At 41.0% G+C, this 16,825-nt stretch overlaps 1 protein-coding gene across 2 annotated transcripts in view; it reads left to right on the top strand.

Moving 5' to 3' along the window:
- The window catches only part of lrfn2b (leucine rich repeat and fibronectin type III domain containing 2b), a 183,102-nt gene extending 169,949 nt beyond the window's left edge, over window positions 1-13,153 (top strand). For both annotated transcript variants that reach the window (XM_051960640.1, XM_051960641.1), the window contains one exon: window positions 9,897-13,153. In XM_051960640.1, the coding sequence (XP_051816600.1) occupies window positions 9,897-10,866 (970 nt within the window). In that variant the 3' untranslated portion in view covers window positions 10,867-13,153. The remainder of the gene's footprint in view (window positions 1-9,896) is intronic.
- Window positions 13,154-16,825: the final 3,672 nt, after the last annotated feature.

Genomic DNA, 16,825 nt, shown 5'->3' with positions numbered 1-16,825 from the left:
CTTACACACCCCGGGCGCCTGCCTGCTCACTCCGCTCGTGCACCCGCAGCGCGGCTCGGCCACGCGCACACACTCACTCACCCACATTCACACACTAAGCTGCCTGAGCTACACCTGACAACAAGACACATCCCACAACAGTAGGATCAATCCAGAAAGCATTTTCCCAGTAGTGTTTTGGCTGTCGAGGTGCTCTTTGGCAAACTTCAGGAATGAAGTGGGGGTTTTTTTCCCTTTGGTTAAGCCTTAGTTGTTACTCTGGACTTATTTTTCACTTCATTGATTATTCTGTGTTATGCCTTTTGACTCATGTTAGCTGGAAGCCCAACTCTGGGAAGAGACTAAACAGTCAGTGACTACGGAGTGATGAGTATCGAAACTCTTTTAGACTGCTTAATAACTCTTTCCAGCTTTATGAAAATGCAGCCGTTCTTGATCAGACCTCATATAGCTCATATAGCTTTTTTCCTTTTTTTTTTTTTTTTTTGCAAAGCACAGCTCACAGCAGCATATTCCACTGTAAAATCACCTTTTGGATGATTATGTTGGCATGATAAAGGATACAGCTCAGTATTTTAGTATTACCTTTGTGTATATACAGTACAGTGTGCTTGGACTTAACTAGTCTGTGTGGCATTTTGTTCAACCACTTCTAAAAGGACTTTCAAATGTTTTTTTTTTTTTCTGATCTGAATAGTTGCAGTCAAAGCTGGTTGAAAAAAGCCCCTGCTGTCGTGGAATCTCTCTGTAGCTACATACACTGCTGTCCTCATCCCATGTCAAGAATTCTGTCTTTTGTGTCTTTAACTGCAGTCTTGAAGTGATGAATAGTACACATGATGTGCAAGTTTCTTTCTGAACAGTCTCTCTCTGAGGTATTTGTGATGTTTCAGCCTGCTGTTAACTGAAGTAGCTGTGGGAAAAATGAAAGTGAAGAAACTTGAGATAGATGTTGGAAAACCTGCTTGCTTTCACGTCTCTGCACATGTGGCCAATCACTGAGCAGTGTGAGTAGGAAGGCCACATTGTTTCAGGAAGTTTCAGGAAGTCTCTTTTTCATCTGTTTTAGGTTGTTTTATATAATTCCTGGTATTCTGTCTTGTACTGTTTTATTATCTGCTGATTGCTCATCTGTAAAGCACTTTGAACTGCACTCACCTGTATGAAAAGTGCTACATACGTTAAAGCTGTGCCTTTTTGGCTTTTGAAGGCCCTCAATAACAACTTCTCACTTCAAGGTGAAACATCAAAATTCACTATGATGAATGTGAAACTAGCAAGCCATTTTGCTACACCCATGTGCTTGACCCATAAAGTTTTCACCCAAGTTGTAGAACACCTTTAGTGGCCCAAAAATGTGACTCCTTTCAAAAAAGACTAACTGACCACAGCGTTTTAACACAGTCTTCATGTTGTCTGGCATTAAGGCCCTGATAAAGTTTGATTGAATTATAGTAGTTTTGCTAAGCAAGACTATTGCCAATAGAGGTCCAACAAGAAACTGCAATGAAAAATTAACAGCAAAACTTCCAAGCTGAATCAATGTCGTAGGAGTCTATCAGAGTATTGAGGTGGATAGAACTAGTTCAGGTACTCCTGGTTTACTTTCCCTGTGATGGCTGACAGTTGAAGCGAAACTGCAGCTTCTGTGGACATGAGACTCTACTGGTTAAACCCTTTTAATAAAATACTGACAGCTGTGTTAGATAAGCTAGATCTGATTCTTTGATTAAAGTTGATGGTGCAACCACATGGCCATGGAAACTTAAAGGGAGGCCTGTCAGCTGGCATTTTTGGCAAGAAAACACAAATCACAGACTCTCAAAACAATCATTAGGGGGAAGGTGAACAATAAGAACAACATAACCTGCAGCTTAAATTGATTTTCTTTTGAATTTAGTTTTGTATGAATGCAGGGCGATGGAAATATTTTCAGTTTTCGAATGCAAAATCAAATGTTTTGTATGAGCTTCCCCTTGAGTCATGTCTTTGACAGACTTGTCTGTGGAAACAGCCAGTTAGGCTCCTGAGTCTAACAGCAATTTTATCCATTTGATATTCCAGACAGGCAGATCTGATTTCCTACAAACAAAGTTGAAGTAATTAACTGGTGGCCAAAACACAGACCATCACTGTGGTTTTATTCAGGCGTCTTTTGTCTGTAGCGCAGAGGTAATAGTTGAAAATAATTGAAATAGTGATGCAGAGCGAGGCTTTTTGAACCATCAGCTCGCTGAGGATTCGAAGTTGTTTTTTGTTTTCTTGGCGCATTTGATCAGCAAAAAAGTGAAACAAGTTTTCCATACAGACTGTGTGGCTTATTACGAGTTGTAAAAGTAATCTGAACTCTATTGAGACCCACTGACAATGTCTGCTGAAGGTGTCAGACAGATAAAAGCGAATAAACGCATCTGTACTGTCAACTTTCCATCTTGCCTGATCGATTATTATGTTTGTGAAAGCTACACTGAGATTAGATTAAAACAGAGCTTTTATCTGATTTCATACCTTAAGAAGGCCACTCTCTGTGCCATGCATTGCTCTGAATCATGCCTGAAATGTTTCTCAGACTGATTCATAAAAGCTGAGTTGAATTCAGGAAAAGTTGGGTGGAGGTTGCTTTCTGTCAAACTTTAGATAAGGATGGAAGTTTGGAAACAGGCCTGTAGCTGCTGTGATTCAAGGGATCCAAACAACTTCATCATTTCAGCCACGTCCCACTGTTGTGCACAAGACTTGTCAGCTACTCCCTCTTCAAACGCTGGAGCTGGAGGACAATGTTATCACTGTTCTAGTTTCCGTGATTGGCATATTGTTGCTTGAGCTGAAGGTTCAGTGTAGGACGGGTGAATGTGAAGGCCTGAGGGTTCAGAGAACTTACTCAAAACCAGAACAGACATTTTAAAAATGAGCCAGAAAGAAAGGCTTTTTTTGAATTCCTGAAAAATGGGTTATTCTGAGCTGCTACATGGTAACCAAACCTGAGCTCAGTTAAAAGCTCTGCCACTTTATTACAACAAGTACTCAAATAGAAGTTAGAGTCATCAGAATAAAACACAGAGTTAGACTGTAAAAGTAAATGCCAGTTGAGAAGTGGCGAACTTCACAAGTTAGTATAATTGAGTTAGGTTTATCTCAAATGTATAGGATTCTGCTTGAACCACATGTGGTGTTACTGGGTTAAAGATGACGAGTTGAACACACATTGCAATTACTGAAGATTTTCAGTTTGTTTCCTGTATTACTGACCTGTCACATTCAACAGGTTCTTTCAATTAGACAACATTTACAATTTTTCCACACCATCTTTGGGTAAATTGAAGAATAGCTCCAAAGTCTACTTACCAGCATTGGAGCTTGCAACAATAGCACACGGTCTTCATTCAGTGAATGGAACTCACTCTGTCAAGCTGATATTAAGTGAGTTTTATTAGTTCATGGTAACAAATAGTTGCAATGTGATGGTCAAAACATCCATCTTCATTAAGGGCAGGACAGCGAGAGGTGGTTGTTTAAGACCACATATTGAAGCCGCACCACAAGGGTTGTGTATATGGACACTGGTGTTTGCTCAGTAATGCAAGAAAGTGTCTTTCCAGGAGAGAAAGGTCGATCAAATTTGAAAAGCCACATGAGACACTATTATTATTCAAAACGGAATACGATTACACATTTTTCAACACACCTAGAGATAGGGTGCTTTAAAAAATAGCATTAATTCTTGAAGAGGAGATGTTTTTGGATAAGTTTGGCCATTGATTTTGATCCTCTGATGTTTTCATGAAATGCTAATAGACATTAAAAGAGTTCATTCAAAATCAAGCAGACATACGCCCAAAACAGCTTCTGTACGAAGGGATTTCTTTGCTCGTACATCTGTTTTTTTTATTATAATTAATCACTTCAGAGTAAAGACAAGATGTTGGTAATCCTTGCTAAAACTTGCTGCCGTTCTTCATAAAAGGAACATTCAATAAGTAGTGTGTCAAGAAAAGTCAATATAAAAAAAAGTACCTGTTTAAGTATTCCTTTAGTTTGAGATAATTACAGAAATTATTCAATATACCAAATAAATCATGGCTTACAAGTTCAATCCCTACATTTCAAATCTTATGTATAACAACAGTGACCAACTTCGCTATACTTTCCAGTTTCTAACCCGTATTTCTTGATACGGAATTCTTCTTCTAAACACTGAATTGCTCCTATGACCAACATGAAACCAAGTACAACAGCTGATGTATTTGAGTAATTCCAAATACACAAAATGATACCGAAGTAGTTACAGTAAAGCAATACAAAATAGATACACTACATATTTTCTAGATGCTATAGTGTGTGTTTTGGATCGCATCTTATGTTCTCTGTCAGAGACTGCAAGGTTTGGCTTGACCCTGCAGTCACACTAGATGTGGTTCTGCATTGTCAGGCCATTCTCCAATGCCATGTTAGCATTGTAGAATGGTCTGGCTGCACCCATTATCATGCTACTTTAGTCCAGGAAAAACAGTCTGACTTGTTTGTATATCTTTAAACCAACCACAGTTGTCCTAGGCAGTTAAAATCCAAGGTTGCAGCAATGGTGCTACACAATAGTGTTGGGGGAATTGTTTTGTTGGGATACTTTGCATGTGGGGACTATTAAAATGGATAATTCACAAAAAACAGCAGCAGACCCACTGAATGTTTGTCAAACTTGTCCTTTTTGCCTCGTACGTAGGTTGCTCAGACGTTATAATTGCTTGCTTGCTGTAGTGAAGGGGATTTTGAAGACTATAGAACACAGATAGAAATGACATCCACAGGGAATGGCAGGCCCATCCTACAATACACATCCAGTGGGTCAGACCATGCTAGGTGCCGGTGTAGTTTCATCCATTGTTCTGCAGAGTTGTGAAGAGGTGTAGCTACCTCATCAGAGAAGCGCAGTGGGTCACCAGCTGAATTTATTTTCCTCCCAAAATCTGCTTGTTGGAGCAAAAACGTCTTCAGAATTCGAACCCAAACTATCCCATCACCTCCCTCTGACTAAGACGAAGCGATGCACCACCTAATTCCTGCTCATGAATAGGTGATAGATTCCTGCTGTCTGTCCGTATCATGCTTAGTTATGGGACCATGAACAGGCTGAGGCTTCTTTATGTGGCTGTCGTAATGGAAGTTACATGTCAACTGCAGCCTTTCAGTGATATTTCAGTTAAATTGCGACATGTTTCCAGAGTAATGCCGACCCACATAATGGCTAGAATGTCACGTCATGAGATTTAACGCCTGTGCTCCCCTGTTACAGATAGGATGTCAGGACTGAAAGCAAAGCTCCAAAGCTGCCGTTATTGGATATTAACTGTGTTGAGAAGCCTATTGGATTCACGGCCTATATTAGAAAACATATTGTAGATTATTGATCATGACTAAGGCAGTTAAAGGGCTAGATCATGTCATTTTCAAATGTATAGTTTCCTTGGTGTAGTTTAGCAGCTCAAGCAAAGGTCTGAGAAAAAAACGTGAATAAGGAGCAATGGGAGTAAATGGTGATACAAGAGATATATTGTTGAAAATCTGCTAACAAACACCATTTGCATATAAAATATATACATATTATGCTTCACAAGCGTTGAATGATGGGTCTGTTGCCCTCAGGATGTGTTATACATAAGATAATGCAGTCAAATGTATCAGAATACGCCGTAAACATAGAAACAGAAGAACAAGTGCCAAGTAAGCGAATGTAGAGAATAAATATGAAACGTACTGTGAATTATAAAGTTGTAGTGGGAGGTGGTGACACAGTGGACTGCATTATGTTGGAAAAGGTTTCTGTTAATGTGACCCTATAAGTTAATGGGATGGACACAATATTACAGTATAATAAAATACAAATTTGAATCAAGGTAGTGTAACTGTAGTTTTTAGTCTATCAGGTGAACATGTCAAATTGAAATTGGCATCTAAATTCCAATGAGAAAGTTTATGTGATGGGTTTTAAATTAGGACATCTGTATTTTACAGTGCAAAATTAGGCAGGACTTAAATTTGAGCTGCAAAATCACTTCAGATCAGAGGAGTATAGGAGGATCAGGAATTAACTAATCGTCATATCTTTAGACACCATCTTTCCGTGGTGTCAGTACAGAACTGCAGAGACTTCCTGTCATGTAGCAACTGTAGTTTGTAGTTATATTACTTTTGAATTACTTATATTATTGGTTTATACATTAAACAATCCAACAAACTACATTTAGTTTTAATTGGCTTCTCCTCTTACTCTTGCTCTTCCGGACATCCTGTAAAAATTTGGTGAAAATCCGTCCTTGACTTTTTGAGTTATGCTGTTAACACACAGACGGACACACACACACACAGAGACAAACGGCATGGCGGAGGTTTGCGCTCTCCGAGTGCTTTTCTAGTTCTCTCATGTAGCTGCTGTACTGCCAATATTACCTCTGCTGGATCTGTTAACGGGCAACTTTATGCGAGCAAACTTGGAAAAACTACTTTAAAATTTCAAGTCGTGTTTTCAGCTTCTTCTGCTGCTTCTGGAGAACCAAAAGGAATCAGTTTGCTTCAGCTTCTTTTGAATTTTCAACGAACAGTGAACATTTCCCCTCATGTTAGCCATTATGTACTCCAATCTGTGCCATGATTCTCTTTAACAGGAACTAACTGCCAGACTTCTGAAGGCCTCCCGCAGTGCTGGCTGCATCAACTGTGTGGAAATGTAACACAAACCACGGGGTGAAGGTGGTGCTATTTTCAGCACAACTTCGTCTTCCTAATGCATCCATCCATTACAGTTAGATGGAGGGGATGTTTTATCGCAACCAGAAGGTATTAAAGGGTATAGAAACAGACACCGAAAAATGCCACGGCTCATTTAATCCTCTACAATCTGCACAGTCAAACAGTGAGGAGCACTGAAAGGCCATTAGGGATTTTGCTTGTATAAGCATAATCAAATTTCTCGGCGGTACCCCAATGTTTAGGACGAATCAATGGGGCAGCAGACATTTGACATGACCTTGTCTGCACTTGTCCGAAGAAAAAAAGCCTCAAGAAATCAATAGAGGCAATGCATAATGATTCTTCTGTGTTCTTTTTTTCTGTTTGTTTGGTTCGTCTTTGGGTGTGTGTCTTTTTTTTGCAGCTGGAAAAATCCAGAGCCATGAAATAGTTTAATGGTTGTGGACAGGGCAGATGCAGCCTGCAGTAATGATTTATCTGTTTTGTCAGCTCTTTCTTTGAGCTGCTAAAATAGGTAGAATATTAAAACTGTAACTGACAAATCTCTCACAAAGCCTTAAAGAAGCCAAACCCGAGAGCCCATCTCCTCCCTCGTCTCGTCTCCCACACTTCTTTTCTCTCGTCCCCGCTTTCACTCTGATTAATGCTATGGCCTCACGCCATCGTCTGGAACTAAGCAGGCCACTCGACAAATTGCCTTTTGCAGCCTGAAGGGGCGGGGAAAAAACTTTTATCTCGCTGTGATAAGCGTGGGCATAGGTTTGTCTGGACTTGGGCTTTATTCCTATGAATTACAATGAATTAGCCGGTCTCTGCTGACAACCTGAAATCAATTAGACCCAGACAGAGGGGCAAGCGGCGCACAGCTGAAGCATCACAAGGCTAAAAAATTTCACTCCCAATCAGAGGCAGCCAATTATAATAGTGTAATGAACTGTGGCGCAAGTTGTTGAAGTAGAAGGTTTCTGTCATTATTATTAAAAACAGCTTCTTTTGTTTGATCGCTGGTGACTAATTGGGATGGAGCAAAGCGAGACTGCGAGGTTGTGATGGTTTTGATTCTGGATCTTTGTTGCCTGTCAGATAAATGTCCTTTTTGGTGAGGATGTGACAGAAATTGGCCAGTCACAGCTAGCAAACAGCCTCAATGGTGGTGTGCAAAGCTCTGCACGCTTCACTACACACCCAAAAGATCCTCACAACTGAGCAAATAAGTTCATTTATTATCAGTGCCGACTCTGATGAACCTGTTTAAGGTTTGTTTGGGTTAAAACAGTTATGGAGTCACTGTTGTAGGAGATAGGATGTAAATGGCAGGTTCCCATGTCAAAGTCAAAGCTTTGCTGATCCATCCAACTCTGTCTTGTCCCTATGTGGGTTTGTAGCTCCGTATGAACAATCTACTTCTGCCTTTACTCCCGACAGGTGTCAGTCATAACTGACACAACCCTTAGAGGTACCCATCAGTTAAATTTAGGCATCCGGGCTGACATTTTTCCTCAGGAGGAGTCCCCCTTAACTTTGAGTTGCTCAAATTGTCATGTTAGCATGTTCAAGGATAGCATATGCATTTGCACATGGCGGATAAAGCACGAGAGCTGAAAAATGATGGTGGTTTTGGTTAGAATTGGGGAATTGTAAATTATTTGCCAATGCACACCTGCAAAGTACAAAATAAACTGTGCGGCTAAACTGTTTAGTAACAAGTCCATCAGATATTCAAGAAATGCTCGTGAATCAGTCTTTAAATGTACCAGAATCTGATTGTCCGGTGTTACTTCCAATTATTCCGGATGGCATCACGGAAACGGTCCAATGTAAAGACTTGGCTTGTTAGTGTGGATATTATCCAGACTATAACTGCTGTACAATTTAATAGTATATCTTTTGGTTTGCCCCCTGGGTCTGTATCACATGAACTAAACTCCAGTTTTAAAAATCCCATAAATTGAAAAGACCATTAAGGTGGCTCCTGCAACTGGAAAATCTTAACTGTATCAAAATCGATATGTCATAAATAATGTATGTTTGATCAAGTTACCATAAACTGATAAACACACAGTAAACAGCCTGTGTAGGAGTACTGGTTGTTTCTTAAAGGCGCTATAGAATATAATGAAGCTGCCATGTGTGTTCAACCTAATGAGCATTTTAAAGGGTCCCCAGGGCTTCCAAGTGAGTTAATGCACCCCTGCCCTATTTTTATGTTGTTTATTTTTTTAAGACTAAAAGAAAATAACAAGGCAATATGAAACAGAAACCAGCATTGCACCATAACCAGTAATCGAGTGCTTTTACACAGGTATTTTCAGTTGCGTGCCAAGAAAGCTCGGAAATCTGTTGCACTGGAAATTAATGAGTCATATTATTTAAACAAGTAGTCTGTAACTGCAGAAGTATGACCTCCACTCCTCTGTTACCGGCCACAGAGCAGGTTGCCTCGGACAGCTGGAGACTCGCTCTTTATCTCTGGGACAGCTCGACATCTTGATGGTGGTTGTTGAAGCAGGATGGAGCTCCAACACCTGTGCATGAAGTGTCGCAGCTCTCTACAGATTAAAACTTCAACACTCGACACACTCGCTTGTGTTGCCGATCCTCCCTCAAAGACACCTGACATTTCCCACAGGTCAAGATCGGTCTCGGTTTGGCCCGTAACAAAATGTGCTCCACTCTCCAGTTGCTCTGGCCTTTCCTGTATTTTCTACTTATTTATTTATCAGTGGTTCAGAGCTATGATATCAAATGGACTCTCTGTTCACTGCAGCAAGACAGATGGCTCTGAGAGATAAAGCCAATTACTGTTGGCTGTCTGTTAAAGCAGCAACTGCAGTGACTTAGCAGTGGAGGGGAACTCCTGGGAATGCAAATGGAAATCCTGGCTCTCATTTAATGAAAAATTGCACAGTGGATAGAGCTTGCATTACCTACCACAGCAGTTAGTTCAGTCTCCATGGGCTGCAATTACATGTGTACCATGTACAGATGCTGAAGGCTCAATCATTTATAGCATTTACCGTCTGACCCTTCTAGGTTTTCACAGCCGTCTTTGTCTTTAAAAGTGGCATCAGCCATCAAGCTATTAAACAGGAAGACATCTTTATGTTGATAGAGTAATTAACCCGTAAACTGTCTTTTCTGTGTTTGTTAAGGATGATTCCGGCCTCCAGCAAGGCTTTCTTGGTGACGAATCTGGTATCGGGGACCCGCTACGATCTCTGTGTGCTTGCTGCCTGGGATGACACGGCCACCACGCTCACGGCCACCAACGTCGTGGGCTGCACACATTTCTTCACCCAGGATGACTACCCTCAGTGCCAGTCTCTGCCCAGCCAGCTGCTGGGAGGCACCATGATCCTGGTGGTGGGAGGCATCATCGTAGCCACGCTGCTTGTGTTCATCGTCATCCTCATGGTGCGATACAAAGCTGCAGACACTGAGCCTCCTGTGGGGAAATTGACCAGCGTCAGCGACACGCACTCCCAGACCAACGGGGGCCGACTCGGGCAAAACGGACTCCTCATGCCCCAGTCTCAACCTCAGCCTGAGCCGAAGGTCAAAGCCAAAGTGACTCTGAAGGATGAGGTTGTGGAGTTCAAGTGCGGCTCCCTTCAGAGCAGCCTCACCTCCTCCTCCTCGTCCTCGGGCTCCATGGCTGGGGGATCGTTGAGCCCCAACAGCACACTTGCCAGCATTTGGAGGTCCGCTCCCTCCAAGCCCCGGACCAACCTGGATCACCTCCTGGGGGCCTTCACCTCACTGGATCTTCGAGGCGCTCAGGGCCTTGACCCAGGAGCATCGGGCAGCGCTACGGTGGTGACAGCGAAGCCCCACACGGACAGGGAGCCGCTGCTGGGCCGGACGCTGGACTCCAGCCTCAGCCGGCTCCTCATGCTGCCTCTGGACTCCAAGCCAAAGAGGAGTCAATCCTTCGACATGGGAGACGTAACAGGCGCCGGGGTCTCTCAGCTTTGCAGCAAACCTCGCAGGATCAGCAGTATCTGGACTAAGAGGAGCCTGTCTGTAAATGGCATGCTGCTGCAGAGCGAGGAAGAAGGGGACACGGGCGGCAGCAAGGGGACGTTAGACAGCGCTGACTGGGTGATGGAGAGTACTGTCTAGGTCAGATGGAGAACCGTCACACTGTCAAACACTGCCCAGACTGATGGCCTACAGCCACGCCAAGACAGACCTGCTGGTCTAAGAGCCTTTGTTCTGCATGAAGCACACCCATTTGCATCCCTTCCGCTCTCACTGCTCAGACTCAGGTGAGACAAGCGGAGCTGTTTTCACAGTCCGAGCCAAACAAAAGGAAGAAAAAGACCTTTGGACTGTTTTGCCTCACACTTTGTACAGAGATGGATTACGATGGCTGGTCGGCCACAACGGCAGAGCAACAATGTTGTCTGTTACAGAGATATAAGGTGATGACCATGGGCTGATATTACACTGTATAAATTCAAAGTATGTAATGAAATTAAAGTTTTATATTTTTTATTTTGCTGGTCAAACACAAATGATTCGTTACTGGTCTCTGCCTTTACACTGGAGCGAGGCATGACCAGTGGTTACACTATGAAATCTTTTACTGTAAATTCATCCTCATTTTAGTTACCCTCTGATGCAGTTTACCTTTCTCTGACTGAATGGTGCAGTATATATATAAATATATATACATAGATGTGATGCTTTGACTCATTAAGATTTAAGAAAAAAAAGATTTATTGACAAAGTTGTATGTGAATATATTTACTTTCTATACAGAGTATATATTTGAGGGGTCACTCAATGATTCTGTATGCTAATTATATCAAATCTTATGTGGCTGCATAGATTATGAAATTCATCATTTTCAAAACTATGGCTGTGTTATATAGTTTGTTTTCAATGCCAAATTACTGAGGAGGAAACTGGTGCAATGTGTGGGACCTTCCTAGACAATTAGGCCTGTTTAGCCTCTGTGCATTCAATTTGTTAGTTTCAGTATCAAAATTGATGGGTTTGAGGTTGGTTTTTCTTGTTCTTGTTTTTTTGGGTTTTTTTTTTTGCATTTTTTGAAGATACATTCCCTGCTTTGTTGCAGCAAATAAACCAAACTTTATCTCCCTAATAAGTGATATTTACCACACATTCAGGGTGACAAGTGAGGATGCATATTTTAGCGGATAATTTGGTTTTCAAATCAGTAATAACAAATTATAACTTGCAAAACTCACTAAGGGAGAAGAAACATGAGCAACACCCTGGTTTTAGATGAAGCAATAGTTAATCCAAGTCATTTAAAAAACACAACTTCTTGATTAATACTGGGAAACACAATGAAAAGCTTAGTAACAAGTGTAGAACTTTATAGCCTATAATGAACTATTTTAGTAACTTTAAACCCGGATTAGGCTGTTTTCACCATTTTCTATGATGTCGATAGAAACAATTAGCTGATTATGAACCCAAATGAAAATAATAAGATTAACACACAGTTAAATAGAACCTGCGCATACTCCTTTTTTTTTTTACCATGTTTCTTTCAAACCCATGCTTCTTTTTATTTTGAGGTGGGAACAGCAAAAGTTTACTGCTTTGCTGTATTTTTAAAATATACTCATCAGGTTACTAAGCCTCTTATTTTGTCTACCAAGCTTATAGGTTACTTACAACCTTCAGAAAGGCCCGCAAATTGTCATGAGATTGTCCTCTCAGTCATTTTGTATGAAAATACTGTTATCAGAGTCACTTTCTTTCAAATGCTCGGCATCACGTTGTGCCGATCGAATTCCTCCGTGCTCTTGTCATGCGCTGGTCAGTGTTCTCGGGATTCAGATAAGCAGGGTTTAATAAGAAAAACTAATAATGAACCTATTTAATGAAAGCTCATTGTGCAGAAAGTTTCTGTTGAGCAACGCGAAGTTGCGCGCTTTTATCGTCAGGTGTTGCATGTTTCTGCCGAACTGACCCATGAGACAGTTTAGTCCAGTGTACACACTCATGTTGTCATATCTCATGTGTTGTCTGAATGACTTTGTGATATTTCTGATATGACTGCGTGTGTACAGTGTCTCTGTATATTGGATTTTTTTTTTCTTTTTTTGTACCATTCTCCAGTTGGAGTCTGTGCTGCAGTCGGACTTGACGGTGGAAGCAGAGGTTGGTGAGGGAGCAGCGGCTTTACTGTGTTGTTACACTGCAACTGTGCACATTTCTTACTTGGATCTGTAAAAGATGTTTGTGTGGTCAAATTTGTTGTTTTTGCTACTAAGATAAAAACTAAAAATCTCCTGAGGCAGCTATGGGATATCGGAGTGTTCCTTCTATTTTGGATGCTGTTGGTTTACAATGAGGCTGAATGCTGTAAATCTGAACAAATCAAAGAAGTAGAGGCACAAAAATAAAAGACAAAGGTGATGAAAGTGGATTGGAACTTCAGCATTTCAATGTAATTTGCATATGAATGTAAAGCTTATGGTAAAATGTCTATTCAGTAGATAGATACATAAGTATTTGGTTACAACTATGCTTGCATTTCATGGTTTAGCAGCAGGAACCGGTTACAGTTTAGGTGTAATCTGACTGTTGTATGGTCATCGGGGGGCATGTGTCTGCAACCATAAACATATTTATGCTCTGGGAAGTTACTGCTAAATCAGATGCCACCATGTCCACATTAAAATGCCAAAACAGGTCACTCTCTGCCCACTGGGCCTGCAGCTGTTGCGCTTAATGCATTGTTCACCCCGCCCTCCTTCCACTTTGTCGGTCAGGTTTCTGCCCCCCACAATTGTCAGTCATCCCGATGAGCTGTCACCTTCCCTGAGGCTGAGGCACCGGCATCTGTAATGCTACCGGAGATGTAGAAAAACAAGCAAGCTGCAAATTAAAAGAAATCCTGCAGAGGGTTGTGACTGACACACATTTGCTGTTCATTTGTTCTGTCTCCTGCTTTACTGAAAAGCCAGAGGATCAAGGTACAACGCAAGTAATGTATCCCATTTCTTTCTTTGTGTTCTGATGACTTTTCCCCCACTTCTACAGGAGTGCAGTGCATGCTTTTGCACCCCTTAATTTGATATTTTGATCAGTAGCATTTCCAGCAGCAAAGTTGTTCTAAAGACTCCAGCCAAAGGTAGCCAAGCCTTCTAAAGTTTAGTGCCTACAAGCACCACCTTATGCCAGACAACCTCGATAAAGAAGAACCTGTGCAGGTACAAGAATGATGCTATACTGTGCTGTTTGTAGGAATTTCAAATGACAATGCAGTTCACCACCGCTGGCTGGTTTGAAGAGTTTGAAGGTTCTGACTCATAAAGCAAACTGTTGCTAAAAAGCAGTTACATGCTGCATTCACGTACTACTGTTTATTGTTGTGTTCCAGCATAAATCTATTCACAGTAACAATCTATTTTTCATTACTGGTGTCATTTTATATGTAGCCCATCCATAAATCATGTTAATTACAGTCTAGTTTCCAAATATCAGAGGCCTAAACTCTAATATTAGGCAACCCAAACACATAAAAGCATCAGAAAATAACATTATAGTGTCTCCTATAGTCAGTAACTGTCATGTCTGATTATGCTATGAACTGCAAATGCTTTTTTAATCATTCAGTGACAAAAAAGAACATTAAAGTTTCACGAACACCACAGACAGACGTAAAGTTTGTGTGTTTGCATGCTATGACTGTGTGATCCTGATTTTTAAAAAACTGCCAGATAAACTGCAATAATAGCCTGACAGCGGACACTAATTCCACATGCATCCTAAGTCATTTTGTTGTGGAAGCGGGCCTGTTGTTGTTTTCAGTATACTGTCTCTTGAAGTATCTGTTAAAGCATCGCAATCACACTCATCTGACAGCACCAACAAAGCCCAAGAGAATATCTGACAGAAACAGAGCACGAAACAAACAAAGAAAAGAAGTGGTTTAAAACTAAAATGAAGACTAAAAAACACCGAAAGAAGACTTGTGAAACCCAGTGATGTCTGTGGAGAACAGCCTTAATAACAAAAAAGTTTCACTTCAACTCAGATTAAACGATTAAATGCAACTGCTGCTTGCTTCTTCCTGTCTTCTGGGGGCTCAGTGACACTAAATGTCAGTGTTAAATGGCATGAAAGAGTATGAAATGAGTTATGTTATTTAAAAGTGGTGCGCTTTTCATACTCAGTCCAATGATAATCATGTAGATAAAGTTGATTTGCATTCGATATAGTAATGACTGGAAACCAATAACTGTTTGACAATTAGAGATACATTACAAAACCATCAGGTTAGCAGATATAGAAATGGTTATAGACATTTTAAGATATGATCCTATTTAATGTGTCTTGCATTGAGTTGAGCAATTAAAATGGTGATTCTTTTGCTAGTCGGTTAATTTAAGTTTTACCTCAGACATCTGAGACACCTCCTCTCTCTACAGATTCCTGCTCTTCAATCAGACATTGCTCATTGTTTAAAATAAATACACAAGAAAAGCACTTAGAGAGTGCAGACCTCTGCCAAGGTGAGCTGGGGCTATAGTTCCATGCAGTGGTCATGGGTTTGATTCCCGCCCAGGGCCTGTTGCTGAAGGTCATTCCCCCATTCTTGCCCCCACTTTGCTGTATTTTTCTCTCTATGATTGTGAAATACATAAAGCTGCAAAAAAAAAGACTTTTTTTAAAGAACTAAAAGATATCAAATCTGGATTTGAGGAAATGAATGAATAACACATCCAAAAAAATAATTACATTTGTCTTCCAGAACACTTACAAAAAGCTTTAAAAGCAAAGGTTCTGCTTTACAGAAACTTCGTATGAAACTGTCAGACAGTGTGGATAAAAACTATTCAACAACAGCAGAAGTCCTGACGGTGAGGGAACCAGAGTTAAAAGGATAACATGGCAACTCACAAAAATCTCTTCCTTTTGACAGCCACTGAGAAAAGATCAAAAACAGTGCATTACGCCTTGTACTGATTCCTCCGTCTTGTTAACCACCTGGCTTGGTTTACTGTTATCCAGCCAGCAAATCCCAGTGTGACAGGTAAAGGACTCCAAGATGTGTCTCCGTGGGGCAGTGCTGGCAGTACTGAGATGGCCAGAGGCAGAGGGCTTATTCTGAGGCAAAATCCACCTTCAGTGTGGTCATAATCAAAGAATAGATATCAACAGATGTTTTCACGGCAGTCTAGCTGTTGGATATTTTAAATAAATATTAAATATTATTAATAATTTCTGTGGTGGTCTCTTAAATGACACATAAAAACAAGTCCCTATGATGGCTTTCTTTTACTTACATAATACTGTCAACATTAGGAACACGCTGTCTCAGAGTGATGCTGACAGACTAGTCCATGCATTTGTTAACTTAAGGCTTAGCTATTGTAATTCCTTATCATGAGTATGTCCTACTAACTCTGTAAAACTACAATTTGATCTGAAATGCTGCAACTAGAGCACTGACCGGAACTATCAAGGCCAATCATACTTCTCCCATATTAACTTCTCTTCATTGACTCCCTGTGAAATCCAGGATAGAGTTTAAAAGCTGCCTCCTAATGTACAAAGCCCATAAAGACCAAGCTCCATTGCATCTTAAAGCTCTTTTTCCACTGTTATCCCTGCAGACCACTTCACTCTCAGACTGCAGTTTTACTTGTGGTTCCAACAGTTTCCAAAATCAGTATGGGAGCAGAGCCTTCAGCTATCAGGCTTCTCTCTTGTGGAAACAGCAGTTTGGGTTCAAGAGACAGACTACTTTAATATTAGGCCAAAACCTCGCATTTTCTGAAAGTGTATAGTTGGGGCTGGCTCAGGTGACCCTTTGTTTTGCTGCTGTAAAGTGCTGGGGGAATTCCCATGATGCACTGAGCACCTTCTCTCTTCTGTACTTTGTCGTCTCTGCAGGTATCTCTCGCTCTGGAGGTTCTGATCTGCAGCTACTGGCCTTACCAACCTCAACAGTCTTTAGTATTTTCTTACACACTGTCTAACGTTTTTTGTTTTGTTTTTTTTTACTATCTTTTAACTCGTCCTTTCACTCTCACCCTAACTGGTCAAGGCAGAAAACTGCCTCCCTGAGCCTGGTTCTACTGAAGTTTGG

Source organism: Acanthochromis polyacanthus, chromosome 16 (genome assembly GCF_021347895.1).
Source record: "Acanthochromis polyacanthus isolate Apoly-LR-REF ecotype Palm Island chromosome 16, KAUST_Apoly_ChrSc, whole genome shotgun sequence".
Taxonomy (NCBI): domain Eukaryota; kingdom Metazoa; phylum Chordata; class Actinopteri; family Pomacentridae; genus Acanthochromis; species Acanthochromis polyacanthus.
The sequence above is the reverse complement of the archived record's forward strand: the minus strand, read 5'-3'. Positions and strand labels throughout refer to the sequence as shown.